Raw genomic sequence first — 17,028 nt, forward strand, 5'->3', positions numbered from 1 at the left:
TGAGTGGGATAAGGTGAGATGCCATTCCCCTCCCATGAGCATTCCAGACATGTTATAAAGGGCTTAGCTCTGGAAATTTAGCATGCCAACTCATCCAGTTATTATTGTTACATTCTGGAAAAATAATCCACTAGGTTATTGATGCAAAAGCATTGTCGTTCATAAAAGTGCCCTGAGGACGAACTGCAGCCTTAAAGAGACTAGCATAGACATTTAAGATCTCATCTGTTTGCAATAAGAATCGCTGTTTGCGCTCTGATCACTTCTGCATACAAGAGAGTTCATTTAGCTTGGTTAAGAGTACATCAATGTTGGGCAAAGCGTTAGTGGGGCCTTTCTCTTCCCATATGACTCCCGATTCAGCCTAAGCATTGTTTTTCGTTGTGTCTTCATTTAGTAGATATGAGCATGTATGCGCTATGACTTTGGTTGGTGCACAGACATTTATATCTTTAACAGAGAAGATACAAATGCTATGAGGTATAGATAAGATATTTTAGAAATTTATATCCATTTTTCAAAGGTGAAGTTTGCTCATATTTACATTTGATACATGAAAATGTTTTTTCACCTAGGACTGATCAGCCTTTGTTTTCATTAACATTCCGCCAGCCGCAAATATATATACGCAAATGGGAATTTTGAGGGAAACAATCTTTTGTCTTACTCAGATTCATACACAAAGCAATAAAGATTCCTTTCGAAAAATTAATAGATAAGTAAAATTAGTTCTTTTAATTCTTTGTAATTATTAACACATCTATAAATAAGCACAAAAGCTTTCTCATCATTTATACCTTTAAAGGCAGTTTTATGAAGGATAAATTTATTACATTTAAGACAGTAGCTTTTTAGTTTCTGAATTGCTATTATCCATGGAATCATATAATCAGACTTATTCTAATCAGCAGTTTATTATCAATGTGAGACACCAAATATCCTTTAATATTTAAAAGTAATTATGGCGATGCATGTATACAAATGAGAATGTAAGATGTATATTTTACGATTTAATGCTTCTTGAAAGTTAGGAAAGGTAATGTCTAACAATATTACCCCTAACAATTACCCTCTGCTGTGGTTTTCTGCAGAAAACCCTTTTTATTTAAATTAAAAATTTGTCAAACTATTAAAAAAAGTGTCATGCCACCTTTCCATCGCTAAACAATTATCATGCAAAAACTTAAGGAATAATATTCAAAATGTAAATTCTATTTCGTGTTTTTAAATTCTTTGAAATAAACAAATTCACAGCTATTTCAAATTGTATATGAACTTCTTTCTTTATTATCACATAAAGTAGACATAAATATAAATAAGAAAGCTCCCAAAACAGTGAATAATATTCGAGACGTTAAGTTATGCCAGGTTGTTTGCGAACAGTAAAGCACGCAAGAACTATTTGTTTAGGGACAGGAAAGCCTTTTTGAAGTATTTTAGAAGGAAAACTGACTATTGAAAAACTTTTATATCATCTATATTTGACTGGTATTCATCTGTATTGAGTAAACCACGAAAGTCAAATATGCAGCCAGCTTATTCGTTTGGCATCGAACCCGAGTCAAACTCTCAGTCAGCCTCCAGAGGTCTTAACCACTCAGTAGCGGCGTAGCTAGGGTGGGGCAAAGAGGGATATTTGTCCCCAGGCGCAGCGTCCCGGGGGCGCCAAACTGATGCTACGCAATTTTATAATGAAAGGTTTCCCATTCTTGACACACAGAAGGGGGCACAAAATTTTCATTTACCCCCAAGCACTGTAAATCCTAACTATGGCTTTGCCACTCAGCCATTCGTTAAACTAATAACTGAACAACCAGTTTTTCGAAAATTATTATTTTCACAAAAACAAAAGTTTACTTTTCGAGTTAACAGCAAACATATTTGGTTAGGACAATAATAGTTTTCATCCTCTCACTTTTGTCTCTAAGTACAGTCACAATTGTTGCGTTATCATTAAACACAAACAATTTCTTTAAAAATATACCAACTCTGGACTCAACCGCTTATTTATATAAGAAAAATATGATGTGTCAAGTAAATGACTTCCCACCAGTTCCATTTTAAAACATGGTTTGGTATATGTGATCACGGCAAAGCCTCGAGGGCTATCTGCCTTATAAGAGAGAAGCCTTCGTGGAGAATCTTTTTAAGAAAAACTGGACACATTTTACACATGGGGAGAACCTCGAAAACGCTCATGCAGCCAGTCCGTTTGCAGGATTCGAACTGCAGACCGAATTACTAATGTTCAGCCGCTTGTTCACCACGAACAAAATGTTTACCGCTCGGCCGCTAGTGGGGGAAATGGTGCCCTCGTTGGGACTCGAACCTGGACCTCTCGAATACGCTCCGGTGTGCTACCATTATACAAGGAAGGCGTTAAAATATGGAAAGAGATGAATAGCTAGTAACGTTAAGTGAAGTATGCCTTTCATTTGATCGTTTGTAAATAAAACCTGATAAGTTTATGAATTTTGTGTCCAAATTTAATTATAAACACTACTCATTTTTATTATTCTGTTCTCGCATACAATGGATAGTGATAATTATATCCTTATGTTCACATTCTTTCTCAAGCTGTGATTGGAAAATTTGGCATCGATCATAATATATCCATTGGTCATATGGTATTTCGAATTATACTATTTTGAATTTCCATTAGAGTGTTAAGTTTTGCCATACAGTTCCTTTTCAGCATTTTCTAAGTTTACGATATCAGTATTCAGTTTTCTTCAAATGATGGCCAACATTTTTAATGTATCTTTTTTAACTTTATTTATTGAACATTTGTTTCTTCGCATCATACGTCACATAAGAATTCATCAATGAAATCACACAACTTTTAAATATCTTTATAATTTTCAGTTAATTATTTGCCATATATTTCAATTTACTATATTATTTATAGGTGCTGTATTATTTATTTTAAAATATAACATATCAATAACGTTTGATGGCGACATCCTTTTATTTGAAACGTGACTAGACATAAAGATGAAACGAACACAAACTTTAAGGCTGGGGATTAATACATTCGAACTGCTTCTGAACGAGCTCGTCTTCATAATGTTGCATTCTCGCTTCATTTAATATATTTACGCGAATACATTTATGTATGTTCATAAATATCATATTATGTTCTCAATTAGTTATATGTTTTAACTATCAAATTTGAGAAGTTTCAGACTATTTCAAAATACATATTTCAGAAAGCGTGTTCTAATTATCAAGTAAAGTAACCAGGTTTAGCCAAAATCTAAGATATCTAATATATCTCTTTGAGAGTATCGAAAAGTCTGAAGCACTAAAATTGAAAGGTTTTGTATTATAATTTAACATTGTTTTCCATTAAAAGCTTTTGTGATCTTAACCTCTTTCGGTTGTCCAAATTTACCTAAAATATAATCAAATATTTATATGAATGCTGTGTGATGTTGGGAGGCCCCAACTTGTCAGCAACAGTAGTAGTGACTGCTATGAACTTGAAATTACACAAACCCTTAAGAAGGGTTTAACTCCCTTTTTATTTCACTTTAGAAATCACAGTTGCGTTCACTTGACTCTCACGAACTACGCCGACCCGGCGGTTAAACAAAAATAGAAAAGTACAACAAAAAATAAATGACAGGATGAATAACTAACGAAGTCACTATCTACGAGGCTCTATAATCGTAACTATCTTAACCGCGTTCTAAGATACAGCTAACTTTCTGATTAAGAATTTGAAAGATTCAACGAACTGTCGAAATAGGCACACAAGCCGAAACGCGCGGTTCTTAAACTTTCTACCAAGCAACCTTCCCGCTCGTGATTCAAGAAGCAAACTTACAATCTCGCTTCCCTTCTATTTAAACTCAATTACTTCTGCTAAAAATTTGAATACTCTGCGCGTTCTACTAAAATTTACATACTGTGGCATTGGCAATTCTAGGGCAAAGTAAAGGCTTGACAGGAAAGATACCTTAAACTTTAAATAAATGTTAGTTAAAATAAATATAAACCCTATAATGAAATACAGAAAATAAAAGGTTTTGGAAGTTTGATATCAGAGTGACCATGAACAAAACAGTCATTACACGCATACAAACAGGGAGACACGCATCATTATAAAAATAGTTAAAAGATGTTTATAGGAGCCCTAATTCGTACTTATTCACTAAAAATTCGTAGCCGAATTTTTGGCCGAAAACATACCTACGTGTATGAGTTATCGAAGAACAAAAATAATAAGAGTCCTTTCTTACCTTGTAAACATCGGTATGCTATTTCCGTAAAAGTTCAATTTGTTGTCAAAATACTTATGTTAGAACAATGCCATATACAAATCTAATATATATCCTAAGTCTCGATTTCTGAGTCATGGAAAACTAAAGTTAAATTTAGACATTCGGTCCTGTAGAACGGGAGATATAGAACTGTTCCCCCTTTTTTTGTGCAAGGTTTACAATGAAAGCAACATTGTAATCTGAAAACAAGAGTAAACAACTGCATAAAATTTTGAGATAGATTTTTCTTAAGATTTAATGCAATAAATCATAACTATTTAAACTAATTTGTACATCTTATAAATTTTAGAAAGAAAAGAGAGAAAAATAATGTTTGTGTGGAAATATTTCAATCTGTGCATTACAAATTGATGAAAAATTACTATAAAAATTTCCATTTAATATTAATCATTAAGGATTGCTTAAAGATTCATTTAATTTTACATTATTTTACTTCAGAATTGAAATAAGCCAACTTTATGCACTGATACTGTCAACAGTTGTCCAAAATAATTTATACTTTCTTATTTGTATTCCGATTAAGTTGGTTCATAGCTGAAAATATTCATCTTTCCAGAAAAACTGTTTTGCAGTTTAAACTGTGAAATTCTTAAAGCAAAACTATGCGCTTGAATAAATTTGTTTATTACTTTTTTTAATTTCCCAGTTAAATACTTTAAACTAACAGAATCAGCAAGTGCAGAATGCCAGAAAATTTGCAGATGTTGCATTTGCAAAACTCATTATATTTGAAATAAGTTTACTCACTTGGAATTATTCATATTAGCTATTCCGCAAAAATTAATATTTTTGCACCATATGAAGAAAATGGAATAATTTGAAGCCATTCCACTAAATGACCTAAGTTTTAAATGCCAAAACATATTGTGTATAAATAAAATACAACTTTGTCCTTCCTTTTAGAATAAAGGTAGGTTCACGGATCCACCTGATAAAATGCTTATTTCTGAAAGCTATTTTTGTTAGCAGAATGTATATTGGATTTAAAGGAAACGATTATAGTAAAAAAAAAAAAACCCCTCTTTTTGGAAGACTTTAGTTTATTAGTTTTTTAGTAAGTTCGAAATAAACATAAAGGAAATTACAATAAGTGTAAAATAATTTATGTAGATAAATTACTTTTAAAATTCATTGTAAAAGGTTTGGCAGTCTCGCCTTAACGTTAAATTACGCTGCATAAGCTGAATATAAATGCTCTTTAATTACAGTTGTTTTTTCTTCTTCTTTTTCATCTTTATGAAATATTTGGCATATAAGATTTCTCTGTTATAATATTTTAATCTTATGCAAACCAAGTTGAAATGTATTATTACAAATTTTATAGAATATAACATGAACGGCTTTACTAAATTGCAAGCTTTGCCGGAAAAATAAGATTACAGTGGCAAGTCTACTTAACATTGATATCAATGGCTATCTCTCTAAATTTGCGAGATACAGACAAGTTTGGCGAATGATTTATATCGCCAAACTTTGCGACAATTTGACGACATTTTGGTCAGTTCCTTGTAACATTGTTAATTGTAACTGGTACTGCAACTGAATAATTGTAATTGATCCTTATATGTAACTGTAACCGTATTCGGCCCTTATATGTAACTTGTACTAGATATATAGACTGTCTATGTCTTCCAGTAATTTCGAGAAGTGGGGAGTATATATTCGATAAATAATATTTTAAATTTCGTTCATTACATATTTTGATATTTTTTATATAATTAATTATTTTCAATGAAATTTGAACCCTGTAAGATTGTAAAATATTTTTCCTTTATAGTTCGAGGACCTATGTTTGAGTATGAACCACCTCCGAGGATCGATTTTGACAATTCAACAGGAGCTGTTCTACGATGCGCTGCTAAAGGGCAGCCAACACCAGATACTTGGTGGGAGACCAAAAATGGATCTGCGGTGAGAGGAATACCTGGGCTGCAACAGTTGCGTTCTGATGGATCTATGGTATTCTCTCCATTCTCCCCGCTACAGTACAGAAGAGAGGTTCATGATGCTGTTTACAGATGTGTTGCGGCTAATGTTGCTGGAAAATTAGGAAGCAGAGAAGTTCGTGTTAGAGCTGGTAAGATTTATTTCATATTCTGGCTTCAATGCATACAATGAATTTAATTTTTGAAAGAACCTTGAAATAAGCATTAGCATTCTCGGATTAAAAACAACTTTTTATCGCTTAATGCTAATATCAGATATACAAAAAGTATGTATTTAAGGTATCTGAACACGTTAAAAAGGCCAATTTTGGCATAAAATGGCAATTTCCTTTTATTCGTTCATTGGATAGATTGTGTATTTAGCTTTCCAAAACTGGTCTGCTTTTGTTTCTACGTTAATTAGAAACTGAGATATTAAGGATTTCATAAAGACGCAAACACCGGAAATGGGCATTTAAGTCACCGAAAGTGCGCATTCAAAGGGTTGACAAGAGCTAAAAATGGACGTAAACATTTTTTTACCTTTGAAACATAATGTAAAGAATTTTAAAGAGAGGGAATTAATATGATCTGTAATCTGCGCAGCAAAACGAAATTATTTCCAATAAAATGCAATACTTTAATTGAATGCGTTATGTCCTCGTTAGCATATGTGTTTGATTTGATTCGAAACATAGCATACTGCAATTAGATTTATAACTTATTCTTTGATTATTTTTAATAATATTCGAATTAAAAGTATAATAAAGGGTGATAAAAAATCGATGTCGTGTTTGTAAACGATAATGCGTACGGAACAAATTTATGAAACGGGTTGCGAAGGAAACTGAGAATAATATTAATAAAACAATTCCCATCGAATGAGCTAAGATTAAAATGTTTCTCATCGGCAGGAGATGTTTTTGAAAGTGATTTGTTATGTAAAAGATATTTATATTTCAGTAGTGTCACTATCAACGCATAAGTCATATTCAGAAGCTCCGTTCCAGAGTTAGAATTGAAGGGAAAACAAAAATATCTTGATAGAAGGGTCAACGTCGCTCACTAATGGATGTCTTTATTGACAAACTTAAAAATGGATTTAGAATCAGGTGACGGATCGGGGAATGCCTCCATAGGTTTATCCTTGGGTGGTATGAGGGAAATAAAATACCTCCCGCGGACCAACAGGCAGAAGTCCAACCTGTTCGAAGCTCTGGCAGCTTCTTTTTCTATGAATTGTACAAAATGGTGGAGTTAATATGTTTTACAAAATTCAAAGCACTAATACGTACGTCATTTAAAACACTTTTGTAAGAAGGATAGATCAGGGATTAAATGGTTTCAAAAATATATTCGCGTTAGAGCCTTTGTGAACATGATGTATATTAATGAGTTACCTTCCATTCAATGACTTTAAAAGCTGTTATTGTTGTTACTAATGTTCACTTTCTTGATCTATATTCAGCCCAAGCTCACGAAATTCCTCGTGTCAATAAGCTCAAGTTTATTCCTGTCGTTGGCAACAGTCTTGAACACCTTGCATGTGACAATGCGATTTAGCTCAGTTCTGATCCCAATTTTGATGGAGATCATCCCGGGTGGGAAGGGGTTTGAGGGACTCCCATTCCTCTTTCTCAACTTTTCGAGAGGAATTTTGGCTCGCTGAATATTTAGAGAGTTCTATGCCGCACACATACTATACATTTACAAGCCACTATGCCTTCTCCGGGATTCGAACCCAGGCCTTCGGCAAGACAGTCAGCGACGCTTACCACTATACTAGTCGGGCTGTTACAAAACTGTAAACAGTATTTATGAATAATACCGAAGACGTGGAACATTGGTATGTTGCTATGGGTATCAGATTCAATGGATATTCATATGTAAAACTGGTATTATTATTTGGTGACTGGTAAGGGCGAAAACGTTTTCTTTAAAGTAACGTATATTGTATCAATGTAAAATGTTTACAAAACTGCTGACTTATTTGAAACAAATCACCGAAAACAAATTAAATTAATGCGATTTTATTTTGACAATTTCAAGTCTAAATACTACATTAGTATCATGAAAGTTACTGCACCTTCTTTTCATAAATTTGGTACATGAAAACAATGAGGTTAAAAGTATAAAATTATAATAAATATTACCTGTAATAATGTAAATGTCACAAAATAGCTGTTTTTAGAATGTCAGTGAGACGTAGAAGTACTAAAAATTTATTTATTCAACCTAATAAACAAAAAATATTATTACGCTTCTTATATCTAAAGTAGAACAAGCTATAACCAATATGCGGTTAAAACTGCTAATGAACGAATTGCTTAGACAAATTCTAAAAACATCTAAGAATTTCCAACCGAAAGAAAAATGTTAAAGGAGCTGTATTAATACATCATCTATTATAGTAAATGATGGTGTGGTGTATTTAATTATGGCAAAGCACACTAGGGCTATCTGCCTAAGATGAGAAATGCCTTCGTGGAGGACTTTCTAAGGGGAACCGGCTCGTATACACGTTACACATGGGGAAAACCACGAAAACACCCATGCAGCCAGCCCGTTCGCGGGATTCGAACCTCGGACCGAACTACCAGTGTTCAACGACTTTACCGCTCGGCCGCTGGTGGGCAGTAAATGATGGAAATTAGGTTACCTTCTACAAAGACTTAAGCATCGGATAAACAGCGCCATATCTTGCCTTTGGTTTATTTTACTCTTAAGCAGAAGTTTATGGAAATACATAACTCACGCAAAAACTTTCAATATAAGTTAAACTTTCAGCTCTTTACTTGAAAAATCTCCTTTCCATTAATCACTCTTTGCACGCAGACTCAACCAGGTAATTTAGGAGAGGAAGTTGATAGAACCTAGGATCTACTTACCTCTTGACGAATGCAGTAAGCAAATCTTTAGTACAATTAGTTTAGTTAATGGTCAATCCAGATATTTTGTTTTAAGATTCATAAGTTTTGATAGTTGCACTTGCAAAGCCGTTAGCCTGATTATAGATAACTTCCGAATTTTTCCAATTCTGCAGACCGAATACAGTATTTACTCGCGCATTTCCTACATTCTTTTTCTACCAAATTTATGGTGCGAACGTCGAGAGGGAAAATGTTTGTGTATAATTAATTTTTGATTGACTCGATTGCAGTAAGAGAAATATAAATGAAAAGTATTCATGAACAAAATACTGGTAACTATCACAATATTATTTAGTTAAAAAAACAAGTTCCAATCAACATACGTTGTAATATAAACATTGCATTATCTAACAAGATATTTTCTTTCGACTTGCGGTATATTGAATCTCCTTCTTTTACTATATTGCACTGCTAAATTCTAGTCTTCAAATTAATAAATGCTCTTGGAAGTTTTGTCTGCATCGTCCACTGTGGTTTGTACCGTTCAGTTTTTCTTACACCATGCAATGATCTTTACAGTCAAATGGAACATTTGATATCCCCATTTTTTTAAAGCTGGTCACTGTTATAATAATTCATCAGCAGAGCTCATGTACCCAAATTTCTCGATCATATCAATTAGTAAGACTAACCAATCACTACATGGACAAATCTATTCTAGAATTTACGGTAGATAACGTTCTGAATTCTGTAAACGAGTGGAAAGTTATTTAAATAATTAAAACTTTCCAGAAACTTGTTGTAAAGAGCTAGGGAGAAAAAGGCGAATGTGAGTGAATGCGGTAAACCTGTTTAAATTTGGATATAAAACCACGAAGAGTTATTCAACAAAACTTCATCTTATTCAATTTTATGTGAAGGTCTTAATTTAGTTAGAGAGATAATCTGTTGATATCTTCAATGTCATTAGGTGAGTGAACTAACAGAAAAGATTAAGCTGGGTGTCAACTAAAATAAATAAAAAGGCAAAAATGCAAATTTAGAGAAAAACGTGTACGATTGCTTGAAATTACGCGTTTGAAATTTTCATACAAATAAGTATGTGTCGTTTCTACAGGATATGTATGACAGGCGGTATTATCCTTCACTGGTGGTTCTTTCTCGTTCCCTTTCCACAATAACTCATTTCTGACCCAAATGAAATGCATCATTTCATCAGCATACGTGGTAAAACTGTACCTTTAAGTTCTACTGGAGTTCCAAAACCATAACAAAAAGATGCACTACATCATCTGAGTCCATCATAAGCAATGAATGACAAACAACTCATTAACAATAAAATATCGTTGAAAGATCATGGAAGCCCCTTGATTGCATACCCCAAGCTAGAACCAGTAGTCAAATTAGAACCCGGTCTGCCATCTTGTAGCATATTTCGGCATTAACCTTGATATTTACTAGGTATGGGGAGCAGTTTCTCGAGCTAATAACGGAGTTTTTGGCAAAGCAATTCATGAAAACAGCATTAAAACTTTAAAACGTTCAGTACACATTTTCACTTAAAGTGTTATTAAAGTTATTAAAGTGTGGGACCTCAATGTGTAGGTATTTTGGAATGAAATTTGATATCGCATTTAAAACAATATAATAATTCAGGCAATATCAGTTTCAAAAAATGTTTTGTTCCACTCTAATGTGTAATCGTTGTCACTGTGTACAGCAGGTTCACTTCTCACGGTGTCCGCCGAAAAAATTGCGGACAAAAACGTCGCGGAGAAAACAACACAAAGCGAAAACATCGCGTTACAATATAGTGTGGGAGAAAAGAAAGCAAAGAGGAAACATCGCAGTTCTAAAACATCGTGGTACAAAATATCGTAATCAAAAATAAAGTGGTTCAGAAACTTCGCAGTTTAAAGACATCGTGGTCGAAAATATCGGGGTAAAAAATAAAATACCTACAAATCATCACATGACGATAATATCACACACATGCGCTTTCAGTTTCTAAAAGTTGTAAATGCATGATCGCATAATGATCTGGAAGCGCAAGAAAGAAAAACGGTTTGTTTTAATTCTATACTTCATATTTTTGAATGAACTAATAAACTTTTACTGAAAAAATAAGGGGGAAACTAAAACATTTAAAAATTGAAAATGAGTAGAAAATTAATGAAACTTATAGCACTTAATAGAATTTTAAATTTACATAGTTAATTAACAAAGGTCACTAATAAATTAATCTTTTTTAGAAAAGTTTACTGATAACTATTTTATGAAGAATACGGTCTAAAAATGCTTAGAGAAAGGAAGATAAATAACGGCAGGAGGTTACCTCTATAAAAATTGTTAGTTAATTATCAAATTACCTTTTTCACATTTGTTAATCTAATGTTGTTTCGGTGAAATTTATATTTTGTTTTGTTCCCGTTTATTCTTAAAGTGTCGTTAACATTTTCATATATAGCGTGCAATCAATTTTTTGGATTCCAATTTGTTAGTTATGACGAACGTCAGTATGGGATTTAAAAAACGCATGTGTGCGATGTTACCGTCCTGCGATGATTTGTAGGTACTTTATTTTTTACTGCGATCTTTTCGACGAAGATGTTTTTAAAGTGTGAAGTTTTTGAACCTCTTTATTTTTGATCACGGTATTTTTATTACGATGTTTTTAGAATTGCGATGTTTTCTCTTCGCTTACTTTTTCCCACGATGTTTTGTACAGCGAAATTTTCGCCTTGCGTTCTCCGCGACGTTTCCGTCTGCGATGTTTTCGACTGTAACCACTTTTCACCTACTTTTGATTACTAAAAATAAAATTTAACGGTGCTTCTTTTTCCTTATACTTATAACGACTGTTTATTGATACTGATTGGCTACATGGTCAAATATTTACTGCATCAGCTAATAATTGCATTTTAGCTTTCATTTAAATCGAATTTCAGTCGAATTTTAAGGAAAGTCGTACTTTATGTTATACATAAAACATATAGAATACATAAAATTTTATACTTTATCCCAACGTTTAATTATTCCATTTCCCTTGTAGCAATTTTGATTTTGCGGACTTGGAAGCACTTATTTTCCTCCAATTTCTATATTTACTACATTATTACATTTCTACATTTTTGGGGGGAAACTTTCCTCTACCTTCTAGCATTGCGAATATAGTTTTAATTAATCTGCACTTATTTTCATTTCTCTGTTTACATACATTCCGTTTAAAAATATGTGTTGTGGTTTACTTAACTAAATGAACTTTCATACGTTTTATTTAATGCATAAATGAATGTACATGCGAGATTCTAATTAGTACTATTTATATCTTCCGTGAATTTCGCTATACAGTTAACTATTAATTTGTTGTTTATCACTTGAATAAAAGATAAATGCCACAACGTGTGTGAGCAGTATTATATCATTAGGTGGTAATTACGTTTGACGTTGAAGTTTCAGTGCGAAAGCGAATTAAACAAATAAACGCATTCATAATAAATCATTTAAGAAAAATAAGGATAGTTTAGCTGCATTTAATTCGCGAGAGATAAATGGGAAAATATACCCATTTTTCTTTTCGAGTGAATATTTCATTCTCATAAACAGTCAATAAACGCAAGGAAAACTTGAAAATACTGGTTTGGGTCACTTTGCGTCTAAATGTCTCTTATCATGCCGCTTTAATGAGATTTGGTTAGCATTGTTACGAAATTGTCAGTGTGTCAGTGCGAAACGGGAGACGTAAGCTCCTGTTTAATTTAGAGAACTCAAAGTTATTAATGTCCAAACAATTGACTTTAATAATGCAGAGTATGAATTCGTGGTTCTTGGATAATCGCAATCTAACTTCCACGATCTGCCACTGAGTGTCAAAAGAGGAAATAAACCCTTAGTTCGGTTTATTTAACGCAATTGTCTATAATTTGTATTGAATATGCTTGATTATACACAGAATGGTTTAGAACTCCTTGATACATGTAAAACAACAACTGTTCAAACGCAATATATACTCAGTACATACAGCGTTACAGTAACAATTTTTACTTCCTTGTAAGAAGTAAAGGAAGCATTGCAGTCGCAAAAAATGTCAGTGTATTATATTTATTTCAAAAGAAAAACCCATTTAACCGTTTAGTAATCGACTTCGACGATTTTTTGTATGACGTCCATACGTGTGCATAGAATAAAGCATCTCTTTTCTAAAACGGGTTCCAAAATAGATATAAAATACATTTAGAAGAGATTTGTTTTGAACTTACATTTGTATCTGTGCAAGCATGAACTTACCGCACATAACGCAAAAAATAATTAGACATAGAACGTTCAAATTTTGTAGATAGTACTGCTATAGCATCTAGTTGTGCACATCCTCTCTTTTGTTGCAACCGGCAGTATCTAACATGCACACACACACATATATGTGGTGACCGGAAATATGACCATAGGAAAAAGGCCCACAGGAAAAATGCTCACAGAAATAATACTCACAGGTGTAAATGCTCACAGGAAAAAAGCTCATGCAGAAATATGCCCACATAGAAAAAAGCTCACATGGAAAAATGTTCACTTAGGAATATGCTCACACGGAAAAAAGCTCACATGGAAAAATGCTCACTTAGGAATATGCTCACACGGAAAAAAGCTCACATAGATATATGCTCACATGGAAATAAGTCCACTGATAATTCTATGTATGTTGCATACATATATATATATGTGGGGATTTTAAACGATGAACAAATTAATTAACGAAAGACATTTTAATTAGACAAACGATTATTACATAAATTTAACATTTAAGAGAATTAAACAAGTAATGATTCGTCAAAGTTCTTTTTGAACAGAAGCAGCGTCTCTGCTTTCACTTCAATCGTCTATCATCTCAAAACGGTAATTCCCCTAATTTTTGCTTGGCGCCTTCGCAGCTCGTAGAGAGAATGACGTCACGGCATCTGGTTTTCATCACAGCTCCAAGCGATCGGCACTACATTTCGGCCATCCGAGGGTGGACTGGCCCTCCAGGACACTGCAAAATACAAACAAAAAAACAAAGCAACAAGCAAGAATATACAATAACAGAAATAAGTATTCGTGAAAAATTTTAAGGTGCCGTCCATTTCTTGAGGAATTCGGCACATGTGGTGGTGCATATGGGACCCTCATGGCATCCTTCCTTTATTACGTCATACGTGTTGCCACCCTTAACTTTCGTGATCTTATAAGGTCCAAAATACTTCGCTCTTAATTTTAAGTGTGGTCCGAATTGAGTCCTTTTGATTGCCACTAAGTCACCAACTTTGTACGGCTGTGCTTGTCTTCTTTTGGCATTATATGTCTTTTTATTTTCCTGTTGGACTTGGAAAATTTGCCTCTTGGCTTGCTTTCGTAATTCTTCTCTTTGAGACTCGAATTGAGATTGAAACTCACTTTCTATCAGCTCTTTGAGCTGATCGGTGCCCTTACTGTTTATTTTAGTACCGAAGAGTAATTCGAACGGAGTGGTGTTAATGCTTCTTTGATATGTTGAGTTAAGCGTCCTCTGAACTTCGTGTGTGTGTTTATACCATTCGGTTGGTTTTTTTAAGGACAGTTTCGCTAATACTGATATAATGACTTGGTTGATTCGTTCGACTTGTCCATTTTCTCTCGGCAGGCCTGTGGTGATTAGATGATGTTTAATATCTTCTTTAGCACAGTAGTCAGAAAACTCACTGGATGTGAAAGCCGTTCCTCTATCAGAAATGATCTGACAAGGGCTTCCAAAAATGGCCTTCTGATTCTCTAACTTCGCTATCACCTCGGCTGAGGTCGTAGATTTTGTTGGATAAATCCAAGTAAATTTAGTAAAGGCGTCGACCACTACTAATAGGTGCTTGTAGTTTTTATGGGTACTTTCCAGAGGACCCAAGTGATCTATATGATAAGTATGCAACGGAATGTCCTCCTTGAATCGCGGATGTAAAAATCCTTCCTTTTTCCCTGCTTTGCGATTTATTAAGATGTAATGAACGCAATTCGCGATAACGTTTTCTATCTTCTGCCGAAGTTTGGGAGTGAAATAGTATTCATCCAGGTGTTTCTCTGTATGTTTGATACCGGTGTGCCCTTTCTCGTGAGCATCTTTTATGATTTCAGTCTGCATACTTTCCGGCACGACTATCAATTCTTTACCGTCAATAAACTTGTATAGTACGCCATTTCTATTACAATAATTTTCATAACTTGAGGTTTTCAATAATTCCTTAATGGTTTTTATTTCAGTGTCATTTTCTTGAGCAAGTTTTAATTTAGGTAAGATATTTTCAATAGAAATGCATAAGACGTTTACAGGAGCTCTACTTAGAGCATCTACATGTGGCATTCTAACACCTTTACGATGCTCTATAACATAATCGAATTCTTGTAACAACAGAGCCCAACGAGCAACACGCGTCGCTAAATCTCTTTTTTCCATCGTCCGTTGAAATGCTGAACAGTCCGTCACTATCTTAAATGAAATTCCCAAAAGGTAAACACGGAACCTTTTCAGTGCTTCTACGATCGCGAGGACCTCCAACTCGTAACTTGAGTATTTTTTCTCTGCATCAGAGGTTTTCCTACTCATAAAATAAGTGGGGTGAAAACTGCTATCACCTGGAGGTTTCTGCATTAGAATCGCCCCATATCCTTCTATACTGGCGTCTGTGTGTAGTTCGGTTTCATAATTAAGGTTATAAATTGCAAGTACAGGCTTCTCAGCTAGCGCTGATTTCAAACGATTGAATGCGATCTTTTGTTCTTCACCGAATTCGAACTTATTACCTTTTTTTAGCAGGTCGCTAAGTGGCTTGGCAATTATAGAGTATTTATTAATAAATTTTCTGAAATACCCTGTCAGCCCAAGAAAACTTTGGATCTGTTTTAAATTAGATGGTTCAGGGAAATTTATAACAGCTTGCGTCTTCAAGGTGGATGGGAAAATTTTACCCTCTTCTATGACATGACCTAAAAAGTCAATTCGTTTCTTTAAGAATTGGGATTTTTTAAAATTTATTTCCAATCCGTATTCACTCGCTAGATTTAAAACTTGACTCAGCCTCTCGATTCCCTCTTCGTATGAGGCGGCCAAAATGATGATATCGTCCATGTACGGCAAAACGATGCCATCGTTAACTAACGGTCGGAAAATGGTATTTATGAATCTCTGGAATACAGCTGGTGAGTTACAGAGTCCAAACGGCACTTTCAAAAACTGGTACTGTCCTTCATGCGTAACAAATGATGTGTACTTCCGACTTTCCTTTTCGACGTCCACGTGAAAAAAGCCATTTTTGAGATCAATAGTGCTGAAAACACGTGCTTCTTGAAGGCGGTCTAGGATATCCTCAATCAGGGGAAGGGGAAATCTATCCTTTACGACAACTTTGTTTAAACGACGATAATCAACGCAAACTCTTGGTGTCCCGTCTTTCTTTTTAACGATGACCAATGGGCTGGAATATTCCGAAGAACTCTGTTCTATAATTCCTGACTTTAGCCACTCGGATATTTGGGTTTCAACAATTTTCTTTTCCGCAAACGGTAATCTACGCGGTTGATGCGATACTGGTTCGTTATTTTTAACGAAAAGTTTTAACTGTATGTCCGTAGATTTGGTCTTACATGGCATATAGTTCGAAACTAACTGTTGAACAGTCTCTTTAAAGTAGTTTGGAACACTAGGTGCAATGTTTATTTCGTCTTCGTTACTAGCTAGGTCAACAGGTAAAACAGATATAATATTTACTTTCTCTACACTCTGTGACTTACTTTTTATGGTAACCCCATTTTCATTTATTAATATTTCACCTTTTAATATTACGTTTAAGCCTAAAATGGCTTCATGTGTCATTACATTGTTGTCTACAACACAAATATCTGCAGTACACTGGAAATCATTAATTTTAATATTACCTTTAAAGAAACCTA

General features: G+C 34.1%; 1 protein-coding gene across 1 annotated transcript in view; it reads left to right on the top strand.

Annotated features, from left to right (window-relative positions):
• LOC118181428 (cell adhesion molecule Dscam1-like) overlaps nt 1–17,028 on the top strand; it is a 666,362-nt gene that overhangs the window by 66,368 nt on the left and 582,966 nt on the right. The window contains exon 2 of the mRNA XM_085823330.1: nt 6,064–6,363. Coding sequence (XP_085679456.1) covers nt 6,064–6,363 — 300 coding nt within the window. The remainder of the gene's footprint in view (nt 1–6,063; nt 6,364–17,028) is intronic.

Source organism: Stegodyphus dumicola, chromosome 9, assembly GCF_044657685.1.
Source record: "Stegodyphus dumicola isolate Sdum_Otavi_A_Nest chromosome 9, ASM4465768v1".
In the NCBI taxonomy this organism is placed as follows: Eukaryota; Metazoa; Arthropoda; class Arachnida; order Araneae; family Eresidae; genus Stegodyphus; species Stegodyphus dumicola.